The sequence below is a fragment of the Dermacentor variabilis genome, chromosome 11 (genome assembly GCF_050947875.1).
Source record: "Dermacentor variabilis isolate Ectoservices chromosome 11, ASM5094787v1, whole genome shotgun sequence".
NCBI classification, from domain to species: domain Eukaryota; kingdom Metazoa; phylum Arthropoda; class Arachnida; order Ixodida; family Ixodidae; genus Dermacentor; species Dermacentor variabilis.
Genome location: NC_134578.1, coordinates 7,365,645 through 7,385,110, shown reverse-complemented (window position 1 = coordinate 7,385,110; position 19,466 = coordinate 7,365,645). Strand labels below are relative to the sequence as shown.

Below are 19,466 nucleotides of genomic sequence, written 5' to 3'. Positions count from 1 at the left end.
CGCCGACGCTTGTAATACAGCTGAAATAAAATGTGCCGTATTAGGATAGTAGCGAAGATAAATGCCGCAGTTTCCGCAGCATGCATGCCATGTGTTTCTATGTCACTGGCAGCAAAGCGCGCCCACCTCTGTTTCTGTCTCCTCAAAGTGGACATGGCTACGTTATTGTCACAAACTTACCGATATTTACGATATTATTCATTACTGATACGGAAGAAACTGTTTCAATGCGCGTAATGTACTCGCAAGAAGAAAAAATCACGTTCGGCGCGTTCGGCTTGGTCTGCCGGCCGCCATTTTTGTCTTGGTGTCCCACACTGTTCAGCGGCAGCCGCCTGCTTGTTGACCTGTAGTCACCCCGCACCAAACGCGGGATGAAAATGAAATGTTTTTTCTTTTCACGAGAAATTTAACCCGCGTAATGATCGCACCCCTGAATTTGCGTCAATTTTTTTTGCCAAAAAAGTGCGATCATTGTGTGAGTAAATACGGTATTTCTCGCCAACTTTTAGCATATCTACTCGTGGTCTGGCAGACCCTGTGCAAAGAGTCGCAGGATGATGTTGATGGCAGTGCACATGAACTATGCGCAATGCAGGGTGAGCCTCGTGGAGGGATGAGAGGACGCCCCATGCCTCCACCGGGCGGTTGGGACATGCCCGAGTGGGGACCTCCGCCCCCTTGGGGGGGCCCCATGCGTGGAGGGCCACGGCCACCCCCGCCAGACTGGAGACCTCGCCCTCACCCACCACACATGTGAGCCTGCAGCTGCCCCCCAGAACGGCCGCTGTGCATTGGCATCGCCGAATTTCTTTTTTCAAGCTTTTTTTCCCCCCCCTTTTTGGTCCTTTTCTTAATCATTCCAGTTTAGCAAGTTGCTTCCGTGAGAGGTCCCAACCCTGTGTTACACATATCTGAAGCGGCATCTGACACTGCTAGTTTTTCCTGCTTGCCGTACCTTTTATTTTTCTGTTAAGGGTTCACGGAATTGTATTGGCAAGTATCACAACCATCATTGCTTTATGCAAGACATTAATAAACAGAACATTTGAACTTTTAGATGGATGCTGTTGTTTGACTGGCCACACAGACTGCCATTGCAGCCATGGAACTAAGAGAAGCCTTGCTCACTGCTTGCAAGTCATTTGCTCTTTTCCATGGGCACAGGTTCAATGAAAATCGGTCAGCTCTGGTCTGGTCATGTTGTCTGGTACTAGATGCCATCAGCTGAGTGAAAGGGAACACGTCATCAATCTTTGCACAGTAACTACATCATCATTTGTTATTTACAGGGCCTTGTTTGCTTCATGTGAACAGAGAGGCTGCATGGTCCCTGAAATGTCTTCAGTTTAAGAATGCGGTCAACAGCAGCAGTTTAATATGCGTGATGATGACTTGTTCACTTACGAACTTGATTAACAGGTGCGATTTATTTCGCTTGATGCTTCTTGTGTGAGAGAGAGAAATGTCGCAGATGCTGCCATACTCTCACATGAATAGTGCACTGCCATGTGTGTGATCTGCACCCTCAATTACAACATCTAAGTATGGTGGAAGGCACTCATAACTTAATAACCGCAAACAACAACGCTCAAATCTGTAAAAGTTACTTAGCACCAGTGTGTACTACTGAAAAACTCTCCAAAAAGCAGCCTAGTTCTTTATGTTGAGTCTGTGGTGCAACCTGTGGTGCAACCTGGCAGCAACCCAGATTGCATAGCCATGTAGCTGCACTTGAAAGAGAAATTCGCATATATGCATACTTAGCAATTAGATGTCTGGAATTGATGGCGCAGGCCAAGTGCACATAACATATGAATTTGCGCACACTTTCACATCGTTGCAAGACACCAGCCATACCCGTCTTCGCTCACGCAGGCTGGCTGTGACAGGGGGGGATAGTGAACCTTGCAGCCATTTACTACGGGCTGTTCTTAAGGAGAGACGCTCACTTATCTGCCCACTTATAGAGCATTTCAAGCAGATTTCCAATATGTCATTAGTTTCTGTTAGCTGCTATATTTCTTGAGTTAAGTCCTACGCAGTGGCAAAATAGTGATTTTGCGGGCACTTTATTGGGTGTAATAAATTTTCATAAAACGCCTTGTGCTGTAGCTTATTTAGCTTTTTGTAGACTGCAAAGTGCCGATGTCTGTTCAAACAGCGTGTACAATTACTGGAAATTTAAGAAAGGTGAGGACACTTCAACTAATTTTTTTTCACAATCACATTAAATTAACCTTGTACACATACAATTGTCTTATAGTAAATAAATTTGGCATACATACTCTTGAAGACACGTGCAGTGCTATTGTCTACTTGAAATCACAATATCTCCAAGCAGTAAGTTGCAAAAGTACATGGTTATATTTCAGAGAATTGAGAAAAAAAAGTTAGTTGAAATGTTCTAATCTTTTTGCATAGTTTCAGTAATTGTATACACTGTTTGGCTAGATATCGGCACTTCGTGATCTATGAAGAGCTAAACAAGCTAAATCATGATGCTTTTTGTGTAAATTTATTACATAAGAAAGTGCCCATAAAGATGACTATATTTTGCCATCGTGCATCATATAACTCTCAAACTATAACAGCTACACAGGAAGTAGTGCCTTATTTGAAATCTGCATAGAAAACTCTATATTTGACTGAATTTTGAAAACTGTAATACAAGTAATGAAAAAAAGTTGTTTCAAGGGGCGTCTCCCTTTAAAGGGCCCCTCACCAGGCCCCCTAGCAAATTTTCGTTATACGCTGGAAGTGGTTACGGGTCCTCTAGGGAGCGTTCTGCTGCAGATTTTCAAATCGGCTCATTAATAGCAAGATAGAAATGTTTCAGTGCCCCGAACCCATGATTTCAGCAGGCAGGCTCCACTGCATAGTGAGACTCCCTCTCCACTTGCCCCGTCTAGCCTTCACAAGCGAAATACCTTCCCTGCGCTCTACCATGCCGTACCTCGAGGATCACTTGACCCATACGTCACGGGCCCCGCCTTTACTTTCTTTTTTATCCTCGCTTTATTATTATTATTTTTTTTGTCGATGTGCACTTCCGCTGGTTTATCCGCTGGCGGCGTTGCACGCGAGCTGTTATCGTTTCACGCAGCACACTATTTTGCTCGCTGTGCACAAAGACACATGGCTAGCGATATAATTCAGGGCTACACGAATACTGAGGCAGAACACGCAGATCACAGTGCATCATCACGCTCCGGAACACGGCAAAAAATGGCATAGTTTCGATACCTGCGCACATGACTGCACCACTGTAGGAACAAGCAGACGAAACTGAAGTACATCGCTCTTGCTTCAGTGCGAAGTAAAACAAAAAAGACCACGCAGAAATTCCGTTTGTGTGTTTTATTATTTCTCTAAACTTCAATTCGTCAATTCAAGCAACAGATCACACAAATAAACAGATGTTGCCTTGAATAATTCTTGAAGTCACATGTCACCACAAGCTACGTCACACTGCGGACACGATTACGTCGGCAATGTAACCTACGTTACCGTCCCTCTCCGGGCGCATTCACTGCGAGTGAAGAGGGAAATGGCGTTCGGATTGAAATTTCAGGCCTTTTCGCAGCGCATAGCAATGTAATTCTTTGCAAACACGATCGTTGGCGCGCAATGTATGCTCTGCGCTTGTCAGCTCAAAATGGCCAGACCTGGTGAGGGCCCCTTTAAGATTTTAAGGTATGAAGGTTGTGAATGAGCGACAGCAGGTTACATGAGTACCCCACCTTGGGAGCTGCCACATTTACTTGGTTATAACGTGCCCTCTTTTGTAATGAGCACCAAATTTTCGGACACAAACGAAAAATGAAATACAGTCGAACCTGGATATATCGAACTCACATATAATGAATTATTCTGTAGAACGAGCAGCTGCAAAATCCCCTTTCGATTTTCTGATTACAATTTTATTTTATATATCAAATTACCTATATTTCGAACTTTTTTGTAATCCCCTTCAGATTAGATATATCCAGGTTGAACTGCACCCTGAATTAATATACACAACCCGATTTTGATATTTCAAGAAATTATAAAGGCAGTGCCCTTGGTTGTTCAATGTTCCACTTTCTTGTGGTTAGTAAGAGAGTAACAGCAATTTGTTTAAGCATTTGTATATGACTCATCGTTGCTGTGAGAGACTATCAACAGCTTAGAGCATCTCATTCTTGGCAGTTGAGGTACTGCAATTTTTAAAAGGAAACCACAGTAGCATTAGATATTCTTTGAAAACTCTATTTTCATTAATCCTGTGATAATAGGTTGTTTATTAGAAAAGAAAATGAAAGTCAAAGTTTAGTTTCTTGAATTTTTCACTATAATTGTATGTGTCACGCAATGACACAAATGGGAGCACACTAGCAACTGAAGTCTATTGCGATGTGACGCATTCATATATAGATACGTGATTCCAAAGCCACGTGACACGCGGTGGTGGCAAAAGCTGGCGATGGAATTGCGGTGTGACAGGGCCATGGTGCAGGCATGGAGGCAGACTGATGGCCAGCAACAGCGGTGTTAGTCATTGCTTCAGGCTGTGGCTGTGGTGATTCCGGCAGCACTTCAGGAACTCCCAATGACCGCTGGGTTTCTTCTAGCACGACATCAGCGATTGAGGCCATCTGAGGCTGCGACCTTGGGAACATCCTCTGTAGCTCCTTGCGCACAATTGCTTGGATGGTTCTTGCCTAAGTCGTTGGGGCCAAGTGCTTGGACCTCGTACTTCGGCATAACCATTTGGCAATCATATTGTTTGGTGCCCATTTCTCGCGTCTTCTTGATGGCTGTGGCTTCTGATGAAAATTCCGCTGCGGTCTTCGGTGAGTTGTGAATTAATCCCACAAAGAGTTCTTTCTTTGCTCCCCGCATCAGGGAACAAACTTTGTTCTCAGACATGTTCGGGTTGGCATGGCAGAAAAGACGGCTCACCTCTTCCGTGTAAACAGCAATGTTCTCATTCAGGAGCTGCACTTCGGCATCTATCAGAGCCTCTGCCCTTTCATGCATATGATGCCCGAAAAGTTCCACAGGAGGCTGTTGTGAAACAGCGCCCATGTTGTTGGGGTCATCTCTCGGTTCTCAAACCAGGTCATCACAGTATCTTTGAAGGGGAAGTACACATGGCGTAACTTGTCCTTGGAGTACCAGTTCTTGAATGTTGCGACCCTGTTGTATGTCTCCAGCCAGCTTTCGGGGTCTTAACTGATGATCCACAAAGGGTCGGTGGCACCCTGGGTTTTTGAAAGATGATCGGAGGCGCGAGTGCTGTCATTTCGGCTGTTGGCTTGGCCTTAGTCTATCTGAAAATCTTTGGTAGAAGTCCTTGCTCCGGCAGCAACTTTTTAAGCCGGCAACTAGCTCAATGGTTCTCAAGGATGTTGACCATGTCCTCAAGGCTTGGGCTTGCAGGTTTTTTTTGTTACACAACGTAGTACCTCCACCAGATGTCATGTTTTAGTGATGGTGAAGAATGCCACAGTGCCAAAACTGTGAGTTACAAATTTAACATTTTATTAGGTGAACTGGTGCTCGGCAATACAAGTAACACCCAAGCACAACAGTAGCGGCGAGCAGTGTCGGCGATTGTCAAACATTTGATTCTGCGGATCAAGCTTGTCAGCTTTTATACATGACTCGTCGAAGGTTCCAGCGTAATCACTGGTGCCTACTTGACTTCCAGAAAGTGCTGCGCAATTCGCCTTGCGCATACAATCATAATACACAAGGTTTGCTGACGACAGACAAGAGATAGAACTATCGAAAACATTCGAGAAACTTTTGATATATGCAGGCGTGTCCAGTGCCAAGCGATTATTTTTAATGTTATTTAGCTGGTGAAAAGCTGCAACCGGAGAAAGTTAAACATGTACATTTATCTTTGCAACAACAAAACGTATAGTTTACTAATACACTTGAAACAACCACCGTCATTGCTCTGTAAATGACTAATTAAAGGGAACATGGGCAAAATATTATGCATTACAAAGACGGGCACCTGTCAGCACATTGCTATGACTGTGGTTGTCTTCTACTTTTTATTGCAGTAGCAATTACATGAACATTCCAGCCGCATTTCTGCCGTCACCATTGCCGTGAGGTCCCACATTAAGTCCATGGGGGATAAAATCGTCGCTGCGCATTGTATGGTGTATGTGCGAGGGTGAGCTGGCGAACATGGCTCAATCTCGCATGTGCGAGCGAGGGAGGGGGGGGGAGGGGCATTCTTCTCCAGTGGCTGCTGCTTACAGCGCGGCCGTGTGGCTGCCTTGTCTCGAAAGCGATTTGCAACGTGTCCAAAGTGCGCGCCCGTGCAGACTTCATCTTCAAGGCCATCTGCTATGTTTGCGGAGTGTGCGTAGTGCCGGTAGCTTCGTACGCACTGTGCTTTCAACGTTTTGTTCACGTTGAAGCGAGAGATGCGTGAAGGTCAATTCGATCACTGTTGTTGCTGCCGTGATTCTTCACTCCAGAATTTTGACAGCAAGTTTCCGCACTCATCGAGCGAGATATGTTCATCTTTACTTGTGCGCGCGTGACACTGTGCTTGTTAATTCATTTAAAACATGTTGGCAGGCTAGTTGGTTTAAATCTATCATAGAATGTGTAAGCGCAACTAAACGAGGATGTAAAAAAAAAAAAAACAGGCACACGTAGACAGTGCTGTCTCTTTGTGTCTGTTTCTTTCTACGCCCTTGTTCAGTCCTGCTTACACATCATATCATTGTTAACTTAGAATGTTTGCAAGCCTATGCGGCTGATAAAATTACAATCCTTACTTCGTATAGCTATCTACTAATTTACTATTGCAGTCGCTGCTTCGCCTTTCGGGTGAAACTGCGACTTTTTTCAAAGTGCTGCATAACCAGCTCTCACGAAGATAAATGTAAAGAGAAGCAAAAGCTAAAATTGGGCAAGGTTCCATTTATAGAGGCAAAAGGCTTAGCGCATCAGAAACAGGACAAAAGAACACAGACGACACGCACGTTTAGTGCCAAACGTGTGCGTCGTCTGTGTTCTTCTTTTGCCCTGTTTCTGATGCACTACGCCTTTTGCCTGCATCATTATATACCAACAAGCCCAATGTGCAACTTTAGTACCATTTATGTTTACTTAATAAACAATCTGTTTTCTTGCCGCAAGAACTGTGCTTGCTTAACTCAGCAGAGTGATTGGCAATGATTGTCACATGGCTTTAGAATCATGTGCCTGTATATGAACACATGAAATTTTAATAAACTTCAGTTGCTAATGCTCTCTCGTATGTGTCACCGCGTACCTCACTAACATTCTTCTAGTGGATGTCTTCTAGCACATCCCTGCACAGTCTGCATTGTAAAGGTTCTGTGCCTTGTCATCTGATGAAGTTGTATAGCTTATTCTAGATATGCGAAAACACGGTGCCATTGGATTGTCAAAATATTTGCAACGACTGGAAAAATTTGTTAATCTTGCGACGGTTAACACTATAACCCTGTTCGTACATTTTTGACAGGATTATCAGAAAAAAAGCAAACATTGCAATTGGGAAGACAAGAACCTATTGTCATTTTACCAGAGTTATGCCACCATTCTGCAGTTACTGGGAGCATATCAGTGGGATCCTGCAGCTCATCCACCTATTGCCACTTTCCTCACTGGGCCGTCAGAAAAAAAAAAAAAAAAACACTGGAACTTGTTTTATGCGGCTTTGATATGACTAATATATCAGTCTTCAAGCATTCAAACTATTGTGGCTTGTATTTGATGGTTTTATATAGCATTTAGGAATTAGCTTATAGATATTCTTTAATGTGGGGTATTTCTTGAGGCTAGGCTCTGATTCAAAATGTAACAGCATTACTTCAAACAAGACTATAAACTGAAATTCTGTTGCATTTTGAATCATGCAAAATCAACTATACAGCCAAATTTTCAACGTTACTAAGCAAAAAATCTCTACACGTGCACCTGCTGTCTTTTTTGCTGTTGACAGCGCAAAATGTAGACAAGAGACGAGACAAGAAGACACCACAGGCGCTGTGGTGTCTTCTTGTCTCGTCTCTTGTCTACATTTTGTGCTGTTAACCGCAGGATGGAAAACCAACAAGCCCAAGCTGCTATTCTAGCGAAATGCTGTCTTTTTGTCTTTGATGCTATGTTTGGACATGCTGGGCACATGCAGATCTGATTTGACCAGACAGCTCCCTGCAGTAAAAGTGAATGCAGACTAATGTAAAGACAAATTGTCCGCAGTCTCTAGATGGGCAGGCCATGCTCACAGCCATATTGAAACTACCAGTCCACCTAGCAGCAAACCAGCTTGGGTGCAGAACAAGAAGTAGCACTAGAATGAATGCTTTTCCAACTCATGATAGGACGGCACCTTACGAACAAAGCCCAGTTTCAATGTGTGAAATTTCTCCAATATACAACAAAACAGTGTTGGCAAATTCACAGTCTATGCTGCCAGTATAATGATGCCACTACCCACTGTCACATTGATGATTTGTTTAGTTGCATTCAAGGAAGCTGGGTGGAGTGCTAATGTGTGCCACATTGTGGTTTTTGTCACTGAATAATTTTGACGGTACGGTTCAGTAGGCTTCCTTCTGTAAGTGTTCATCTCTCCAAAACTTCTGTTTAAAGAGCACTGAATGCATAGGCAACTTCACAAAGTGCCCAGTGTTAGGTTGTTCATCCCAAAGGGTGGCCACTGTACCTGAAAACACTTTCTGTAGAACTCCTTAAAGGTTGACTTTATTTTGTGTTGAGACGAATGGGTCTGCTGTGTAGAAAGGCCCCTTCAAGATTATTTTTGTAGATTACAGTAGTATACCAAGTCATTGCCTGCTCCCTTAGCAGACATAAAATTGACCAGAAAACTAAAATCTTGAAGAGCTTGCAAGTCAAGTGTGAAGGCGTAACGAGAGTCGTCAAGAGCTAATATGCGTCGTAAATGTTTACATGCATAAAAAGGCGTTCTTACTGCTGCAGTCCACTCTGATCAATTCAACCCTTGCGGGACCGCAAGATTTGGTCCAATTATCCAAAAGGTCAAATTAACGGTGGCAAAATGAATTAAGATCTCTTTTATTGCTTGAATTCATCTGTAATCGCATTTAGTTTGCTTTTAAAGCACAATCCAGCCATTATGAGGCAAAGAGTGCCGATATGTTTAAAAGCTATGTTTCCCATGAACCAGGGGTGAACAAATGGCTCCATGGGTGGGAGGAGTGTCAGCCACTAAAAGATAAAAATAAATTTAAGTAACAGCTTTGCGCCCAGGGTAGCAGTAGCATCATGTGCTCAATTTCTTGCATTTTCAAGCGTTTACTAAATGCTGCTATATGAGGGGGCACCTGTGGGGGTTGAGCGAACTGAAGCAGCAAGTTTTCGAGTTGGTACTAAATGAATTTTCCTTCCATGACAAGTTTTCTGCTAGGGCTTTCCAGTGCATTTGAATGAACCAAAAATTATAATTAAGTTGAATGAACTTGAATTGACTGTACGTCACTGGCTTTTGTGTAGAATGTAGACAGTCGTACAATAAAACGCAAAGTACATCCCACTGCAGCGAATGTGCACAGTAAAATCTGACTCTGCATTGGCTGTGGGGCTGCATTGGGGTGGTCAAGCATTCTGTATTTTGTGAGAAATGGTCAGTGAACAATGCATTGGAGATGTAATTACTTTAGATAATGCTATATATCATTATCAGGGCTCAGTTTGCAACGCCATGGGTTTGATGATGCCTTGTGGACTGGTGCAGGTTACACCTCCCTGCCCACACCTTATTCATCATGAATACCCCATCCATAATTAGTAGCCCCACTACCCCTCAGTCCTATGGCTTCAGGCAATTTTTTATGGGAGGAAATTATAATATATATATAAAAAAACTACAACTCTGTGTTCCTTACCGTAATTACCATTCAGTCTGCTGATAGCTAGAAATATTAGCACCCCTTGTGGCAGTGTTAAAACTTGTGAGATCAGCTTATTACTGGCAGTGAAAAACTTCAGTATAGCGTACACAAAACCTATGCATGTGCTGTAATATAGACTTGCGGAAAGCGCTAAAAAGCTCCTGCAGGTTTCACAAGCTTACTACTTTTTTTATTTAGCATTGCGGGTTTATTAACATACAGTGACTTGCATTACCATGATAACAACTTTAAAGGTGTAAAGATTGAGCACGTACTGCTGCTTTGTTTTCACTGTTAATTTTGCAACAAGGTTGCATTTTTCGGTCAGCATACCTGATATGCACTTGGCTTCGTTATTTGATTCATCTGGAATTTTTGTTTTGATAGACAGTGAAATCAATCCATATCTTTAATGTGGCTCACTTCTCAGATGACCAAGATGCATATCATGGTGGCTTTCTGCTTTTTTTTTTTAATAAGAAGCAGTTAAGCAAAGATAATTGCTTTATTGAAAAATGCACAACAAAAATTTAACATTTTAGGAAATGCAGGGTAGTGGTTGAAATAAACATGCAGGTGACTGCAGCAGTGAAACTCTGGGATTTGTCCGCCACACTGCACACCTACAGTGGATGATGTCTGAATGTTAGAATCCCTTCATGTGCCATTACAAATTGGGGGGGAAAAATACACAAGAGATGCCATTTAGTTTTATTGTGAGCCCAAATAAGAATTTCATGAGTGTATGTGATATATGGGCCCTAACTTCAGAATAATGTGAAAGTACTGCCATGGTGCCATTGGCACTTCGTTACTAAAATCAAAAGCCATCTCTTTTGAGTCAAAGAGGAAACCCTGTGTTCCGTTAAAATAGTGCATTCAAGCCTGCTTACTTACAGTCGACTTCTGTTAATTTGATCCTGGTAGGATCAACGAAATTGGTCTAGTTATCCAACGGGTCAAATTAAACGGTGCAATAACGTTGGGAGGTCCCTCTGATTCATTTGGCAGTATTTGTCTAATCTAATCAAACCCCCAAATAAAAGATGTGCCTGCTTTGTGCGTGTCGAAAGTAGAAAACTAACAAAGAACTGGCATTAATGCTCCTAAACAAACTGTAAATCTAATGCGCATTCAATTATTTAGCAAGAATCCAATGGCAGCCACTTTTCTTAAGTATGCTTAACCGCACAGCTTTTGGACATCGGCTTCGCCGCAGTACAACCATGTTGTGCGGCGAAGCATACGAACGCGGTTCAGGGGACGTATTCTGTAGGAGATATTCTGGTGGTGTTCTGATTGGCTGGGCTGGGCTGAGTGTCTGCAGCAGCAAGGTGCCACAGTCAATCGGTACTTGAGCAGCAGACGAAATGGACATGTCCAATAGGTGGACTCTTACAGAATACCTCCCTTGGTTTTTTATCTGACTGCACCTAGCACCTAGGCAATTTTCGGCCCAGTTTTCTTGGGGAAAAAGAAAGGCGCGCATTAGAATTGGGTAAATACCATAATCAGACTTTACACAGTTTTAGTTTCGTGTACACAGAAGCTTTGCACATGCAAATGTGAGATTTCTATGTGTGCTACATTCCACACATGCAGTTTCATGTATGCAACAGTCTGTGGGTGGAGGCCTCGCAAACATTCATATTGTTGCTTCTGCATGCCTATTGGTGCCCTCTGCCAGCAGATGTAAACATTATTCCAGCTGAGTTCAACCAAAACGAGCAGGAATCTGAGTCAACGCTCGATTCTCGCACCTTGTGAACTGCATGTCTTTGCTAGCTTGTGCTGCGTTTTCTGCCTCGTAATTATCGGAGCCTATCACGTACATTAGGGCTTGCAGCGCAAGGGAACAGATTTCACTTGCGTACGTGAGATGCTTGGCACATGTGCATTTTGATCCCACAAGATCTTCACGTATGTGTAGCACTTCAACATACATGAAACTAAAACTGTCTTCTGTGAGCTACTGTGAGCAGGCTGAAAATAGGTATTTTCGCAGGGAAATTACTTGTGTTCGATGCATTTACTGTCCCCTAAGCTCCAACGAGACATGCTGTTATTAAAGGGGTTGCTATTGGTGTCAGTATAGCAGTCTCACTAGTGCATGCCGACTGGTCGGGCTTGAATTATCCACTGAAGGCCAATTTCAGGATCGAAGTAATGAAAGTTTGGGCACATAGAAATGAATGGGTGCCAGCAGGGACCTTCGGTCGAAATAAAATCAACCACAAAATTAAATTATATGGAGTCAAATTAATGGAAGTCTACCGTAGTGGCATCCAAAATGAGCCATTACGTGTGGACAAGTCAGACTCCCACCGGAAGGAATAAAAGCAGACGATGCATTGCATCCAAAAGCGTCTAGTCGAGAGTGTGATGCACACCGTATAGTAGCATGCAGCGCATGTCTGGCATCTCGGTAGAGCGCTCGGTCCCATGGGCAATGCAGGTACCCGGACGAGCCACCGTTTGACTGGGATCGGCGGCTGCCGCCGCCCCCCTGGTGAGTCGGCGGCTGCCCGTACGCCGATCATGCCACCTGGATGGCCATCTGCGTGCCCGAGCCATTAGGCGTGGTCTCTGCGTCACGTGCATGCAGTGCTTGTGCCTCGAGTATAAGCGTCCTCATCGTCGTTTCAGCGTGCATTTTTTTCCTTTTTTTTTTCTCCTGCCATGCATCTTTTTTCGCTAATGTGCAAGCCTGTCCTCACATCTGTTCTCTTACTTTTCCCGTACCATCACAATATTCTGTCCCTTCATGCCTTCTAATGTTATTGTATTCTTTGGTAAAACATGTCCCAGGATATTCTTGCTGTCGTCAGTGATACTGGCACCACCTCTCGATGAGCTCCAACTAACAGCTTACTTTGTTAAGTCAGTAACAGCTTTGCGAGCTGTAGTGCTGAAAAGTCTCGTGTGTTTGTGTCTCTACATTCTTCAAAGATAAATGGCCTTGCTAGCAGTTTAGTTTTAATACAATGTAGCATTCTTGGCCATTGTGGCAAAATCTACTACAGCAAGATTCTTGTGGCTGTGTTATTCCGGGATCATTTATGCGCCTAATTTTCTTCTGTTAAAAAAAAAGAGAGAAACATTGTGTTATATGAACAGTATGTGATGCGCATTGCCGTGTAGACCACTGCCTAAGTGGAGAGAACTTTCAAAGTGATAATTTCGGAAGGAAGCATTTATATGACCACAGCACATTATCCATTATAATGTTTCTTGGGAATTTAATTTGATGGGAATTTCTACTGTTTAGTCTGCAGTAAGGCTGGATTTTTCTCTGGCACATGGCTGTTTATCTCCCAGTGCTTGGTCCAGAGTGGATTTACAGTTAGCGCTTCCTGCTTGCTGTGTTAAAGGCAGGTTTCCCTGCATTTGCCTGTTCAGTCTCAGTTTAATGCTAGAATTCAGCCAGAAGTTCGAAATTTTATTGCGGCACTTCTAGCCAATTGAACATAAAAATAAAAATACAAAAAATGTAGACACCAGTGCCTCAACATTGTACTTCTTGGTGGAGTGAAAATGTTTGATGCTGCTGATGCGACACTTGCTTTTAGTGACTAGAATAATTCAGCAAGCTTTTGAAGCATACCAGACGGTAGCAGTAATGACAGTGCAATGACTCGAGCGCCTTAGTGACAGCTAAAGGACAATTGCTCCGAGGAAGCAGTCATAAATAAATACACCTCAGGAACCACGTTGCTGGTGGCTTTGTTGCACTGAAACAACAACAATAGTTGAGAAGTGTGTCCTCAATTGCTGCCAACAAGCACTGCCTACCTATGTGATCCATTCACATTCACCTATGTGAACCATTAACGAGCACACTTCGTAGATGTTGCTGACATATTCCCGTAGATTGAATAGCTTCTGAAAACATTGGTTGAGCACAAATTAGCGCCGTGTTCTGAACCCGTCATACATGGAAGCATCTGCAGTAGTCCAACGTAAAGCATGCGGTTGGTTCGCCGTTCAAGTGTTTGCTTGATGATTCAGGTAGCTCCTCGAAACATATAACCCCATTGCATGTTGCCCTGATGCTCAAGTATTATTCAGGTGTTAGTGAGGTTGCGAGTATATGTAATTGCACTTACACTTTCTTGTTATAGCTTTCTTTTATTGTTCCTTGATGCTGTTGGCATGGTCGCATGAATATCTCTCTCTGGTGCATGTGCTTCACAACTAATCAAGGTGCCGTGAGCAGAGTTCGTACACTTCCTTGAGATCCTTGAAAACCCGTGCACTTAGAAAAAGAAATTCAAGGGCCCTTAAAGCTTCTTGAAAATAAATTTGCTCCTTGAATTTTTTGCAAACTGGAGTTGGAGGTTACTTTTGAAAATTCAATGTAACAAACTCGTCACAATGCCTATGCCATGGGCACTGTCTATCGGGAAATAATCATAGTATTTTATTGTGGAAGTGTCACTAAAATTCTGCAACCTGGAGTCAACAGCCACCAGCCAGACTTGTTTAAGTCACCGTTGCCTTTGTGGAGCTAGACAAAGCCAGAATGAGCAACCAAGCCATGCTACCATTGTTATTTTGCTTGGCACCATTTTTGAGCCCTGGGCTCTAGAAATGACTGACAGAAAGTAAGTTTCAGCCATTTGATATGAGCATAACGAGTATTTTTCTCTGAGGTTGGACACTACTAACCATCATGGCAGAAGGCGATTGACATCATTACAATGAGAAAGTCGGCTTAGAAAAGTGACCTGAAGAGCTTGAGGCGTGTGTCCAACTCAGCAGCTGCTGCTTAGCTGCAAGAAATAGCAGCTACGAAGGAGTTTACACTATATTTCAGTGTGTGTGCACGAATAAGGTTTGTTTCTCCCTCCTTGAATTTTGACCTTCGTCATCCTTCAAATCAAATGTTCTCAAATGTCATCAAATGTTCTGTACGAACCCTGGCTGAGAGGCTGACATGCATGTATCATACATTTTGTCTAGTCTTTACATTATAATTAGAAGCATGTTTCTGCACAGGAAAAGTGTTTGCATGTGCTACCCTTTAAAGGCTAACTGCACCAAGATTTTGGACCCCATAAGCAGCTCATAAGAAGCCCATAAGAATTTCATGACGATATATACAGTAGCTTCTGTGCAAAGATTTATGCTTTAAATACAAGTGGGTGCTTTGCAGAAAGCTAGCAGAAGTAGCCGTTTATGTTGCACGCACACATACACACAAATATGCTATCGTCACCCCTCACTGGAAGTTCTGCATGACTTGCTCTCCGTGACTGCCCACGGCGTGCTGAGAAGTGTCAGATGTGGCATGCTGAGACTTATTCACAGGCTCTGACCCCGAGGCGCACACATTTTCTACTTCGGTACATTTAAAAGCTTCGAATAAGAGAATTGCAGATTCACCAAGATTGCTTGAGTAGTATGTTCGTAACCAATTTAGGCAAAGTGAAATATTGTTGCAGTTGGCCTTTAAGGCTTTTGCATTGCTTCATCCATGCTTTGAAACAGCTTACTCTTCAGCATGTACTTGACTGGGTCTGTGTGGAAATGCGGCAGATGGTGCTTTGTTTTTGCAACATCATGAGAAGCGGGCAGGTCACTTCATATGTGCTGGGCTTTTGGGCAATTCTCTCTTTGTGTCTCTTAGTTTGCACAGGCAGAAAGGATGCACACTGGTAAATGCCAGCAGAGTGTACACTTCAGTGCTTTAGAGCCGTCAATGAACGATTGAAAGGAAGTTGCAAAGTGATGCAAACCCATGCCTGAAATGCTGCTGTGTCAGCGGAACACTAATTGTAGTTTATATGGCAGTTGTGTAATGAAACAAACAGCACCTAAAACAGGATGTAGAGCATGGGACATATCCAAGCACTTGTATTTGTCGTCTGGTTTATGCTGTGGAAGTAAGCACGGTTCCTGTCACCATCAGCTGTGCCAGATGATTTATTTTTAATGATTGATGTGAGTTTTAATAGGGAAGCTTTCATCGCACTTAATGAAAAACGCAGAAGCAACGCTGTTTACTTTTTTTCTGGGTTTGTACAAACTTGTGAAGCTCTACATGGCTGCAGCTGTTCTTAGGCATGGAGTATGAAACTCTCACTATATACTGGTTAATTGTTGCAAGTGTATGTGGTTCTGCACTTGCGATTTAGTTTAATGTGCAAGGGCCCATGCAATAGATGTCAAATGCATGCATGCATACATGTATATATAGTGTACAGCAACACTCCGCACTTTAACACAGACTATAAGTGATAATGGCAGCTTTGGAGCAAGAGCTTTCACTGCCAGCACTGCAGCTTCCACTATCCCAGTAGACTCGTGTTTTGACTACACTTCAGTTTGAATAGTTTAGCCATTATGTGCTCCTAGAACAGACAGCAACTGCCACTGTATAGTCTGCAATAGATGCGCCGAATTGTGGCGTAGGCATTGTCAAACCAGTTGGATAAGTATCAGCTAATCATGTAGCTAATCGTGTTTCTCTACAGTCCAAAATTAATTTGATAACTTTGTAGCCAACTTTCACAAAAATTGGCTTGCTTTGTATATGAAAGTTTTGCTTGTTTATCTTGATGTTTAACTTTGCTGGTTTGCACAGAAATTTTCACAGTAAAGCAGATCAGCCCCAGTTTTAAAAAAAGCGCACACAGAAAAAAAAAAAACTATGCTAGTCTGGTTGAATGCAGGCTTGATTAGTTGCTTTTCTTTGCTTCGGGCTGTATATTGAAGCCCACTATGAAAGGGGTCATTTCTTGTTCTTGGCAGCATCAGCTTGCAACATTCCAAACACTGTCTCACCTCGTGCTAAAAATGGAGTTTTGCAGCATTCATGAAGTAGCGTTCATTCTGTCACACAACGAAGAGGCAGGTACCAAACAGGTTGATGTTGCTTTCAGCATTAGAGTCATCATACAGACAGACAGTCTGCTCTGATGTCCACATAAACACCTATGATTCACTGCTCATAATGTAGGCCACGTGCTTGCATTTCCCATTGTAACAAAATAAGCCATGTTTAAAGCATTGCTCGTGCGTGCCTCATAATCAGAAAGTGGTTTTGGCACGTTAAACCCCATAATTCAAAGCATTGCTCGCAAATCTGCCAGTGTTACCACCACTGGGCACACACTTTTTGCCGGACTTCCAAAGAGAGAGCTGTGGAGATAGCACGGCACTGAGGGGGCACACTTGGAAAGGCTTGGATGGGAGCCTTCTGCTTCTCGTTCTCTTCTCATGCCTGTGCCCTCTTCCTGTGTGTGTGTGACGCTCTGTTCCTCTTCTTCTGGGGGGCTGACTCTGGCCAGGGCAGAGGAGCCGCCAGAGGCACCGTGGGAGCCCGAAGTGATTGACTACGGTCATCGGCCAGCCGACCTGCCTGGAGGAGGTAAAGCCAAGTAGCAGCCGGCCATCGTTGCGAATAAAGGGCCTCTCATGTATGTTGTCTACCAGCAGAGAGACACGCTGTCTTCCCTCGGGCCCCCTCTGCGGCCACATCCATTGCATGGAGTTGCTGGGCAGAGGGGCTTGGGGGGGAGGGGCAGCGCGGGGGGCAAAGTGCCTCTGGCACTCTCCCCACGTCGTGCGGTGTCTGTCTGCAGGCACTCGTGCTGCGCTAGGGAGCCTCATCTCTAAGAGGCCCTAAATCAACCAGAAGTCTATAGAGAAATTTGAGAGGGCTCAAACTGAGGACAATCTATACAGGGACGATACTCGGATATGCTACCACTGTACACATGCGCAACAGTAAACAGTTGGCAAAACATATCTTCCAGAAGAAGGAGAAAGAACATCACGTGAGCGAAAAATTTAAGCCGTTCGTGCAGCAGTACTGTATTACAGTCAAACCTTGTTGTATTAAAGTCGTATTCGACACGAAAACACCCTAATTAAATCCAATATTCTATACTAGCACGTTCATTGCATGCTGATATGAGCAAGGAAATTTCTGCATTAACGTCATTAAATCTTACAATTCGTTGTACCGTGTTTGTTATGTCGAGGTTTGACTGTATTACTATACAGGCGAAACTAATTGGCACCATCTTCATTTTAAAAATCTTTGCTTGCTCTTCTAGCACATTAGTCTAAAGCAGACTCCCTTTGAGGCAAACGTGAAATAACCTTGAAGGTCAGTTGGTCTTACTACAATCTTTACTAAGCAACAGCTTATCTGTGGGAACTAAATGAAGTTCCTTGATGTGTGTGCCATGTCATAGACATCATATCAAAAGAGTTTGTCTCAAAGGGAGTCACTTTCGTTTTAAAAAGTAATTTCTGCTGCTCCAACTGAGGAGGCACACACAAAAGTATTGCACCCATTTGCTTAGACTGAGAGCAAGCAGTGGTTATCCACGTGGCATAGCTTTGAGTATATTGTCAACTTATCCTGATATTGCAACACTGGCCATAATTGCAAATATGGTGTTTAAAGGTGCAGTTCATTTGTGTACAGTGGTGTAAATCTAGCAGTGAAATGTTGCACCTATAGTAATGTTGGCAAAAGCAAATCTCAACTCCTGTAACTTAATGATTCCTATTAGGGGTGTGCGAATATCCGAAACTTTCGAATAACAAACCAAGTAGTCGCTATTCTTAAATGCAAAATTTTTCGAATACTTCTTGACTGTTTCAAAACTTCAACTGCGCCCAATTAAACAAAATTGGAGCAAAAGTACCGTAAGTTTTGACTCCCGCAGTCGTAGTTAGACATAAAACATGAGAACTTGTGTGGTGGTACAGGCTACGGCGCTTAGGTAGCCATGCTTCACAGGCTATACAGCAATCACTTGCACTCTCTGAACAGTCCTGTGTATGCGAAGAAACTACTTGTTTGCTTCTAATACTCCGTTTGTGCTTTTAATAAACGTTTTGTAACATGCTATGTAATGACAGAAACTTGCTAAATTTAAGAATACTAGGATGTGAACATTGTTTTATATTAATTGCAATAATGGCTGTTCATTATTAGAAAACTATTCAATATTCTATTCGCTTCTGGCGCTATTCAATTCGGCCTCAAATATCACTGTTCACACACCCCTAATTCCTGTTCAGCACAAGCCTTCAGGAGAAGCTGTCTAATTGTGCATCCTTCATGTGTCATATAGCACAAACCTGTTAAATGCTACTTGCAGTTTAATGAAATCCTATTTATGCATTGATGTATGGTGTACATAAGCATAAGAGTGCTGAACATTAAGATGATTCTGCATAAAGCCATAATGTAAAACCCATTATGTGAAATAAATAATGTAACATAAAAGCAATTATGATTTAAAGCTCGTAATGTAAAAAAACAGTAGTTCAGGAGACTGAATAACTTGTCTATGGCCAACCTGGCAGAAAACTCTTTTATTTCTAAACAATGTAACGAGACAAGCTGTAGCTACAAACTTAAGCTAGTCAAATTTTCAGCTTTCCTACTGGACAGAATTGGCATCCTTACACAGTTAGTTGTGTAACAAATATTGCGTTGGGTAGTGAAACTGTACTCTTTCCGAGATCCGGCAGCTCAACGGAGACCGCTATAAGTGATTTTGGACTCTCCAGACTCCTCGC

General features: G+C 43.0%; 1 protein-coding gene across 2 annotated transcripts in view; it reads left to right on the top strand.

Annotated features, from left to right (window-relative positions):
- LOC142564391 (uncharacterized) overlaps positions 1 to 19,466 on the top strand; it is a 77,551-nt gene that overhangs the window by 46,993 nt on the left and 11,092 nt on the right. Inside the window, exons 7-9 of one of the 2 annotated variants that reach the window (XM_075675378.1) lie at positions 599 to 756; positions 12,376 to 12,429; positions 17,213 to 17,292. In XM_075675378.1, coding sequence (XP_075531493.1) covers positions 599 to 756; positions 12,376 to 12,429; positions 17,213 to 17,292 — 292 coding nt within the window. The remainder of the gene's footprint in view (positions 1 to 598; positions 757 to 12,375; positions 12,430 to 17,212; positions 17,293 to 19,466) is intronic. The other variant, XM_075675380.1, reaches the window with a different exon arrangement.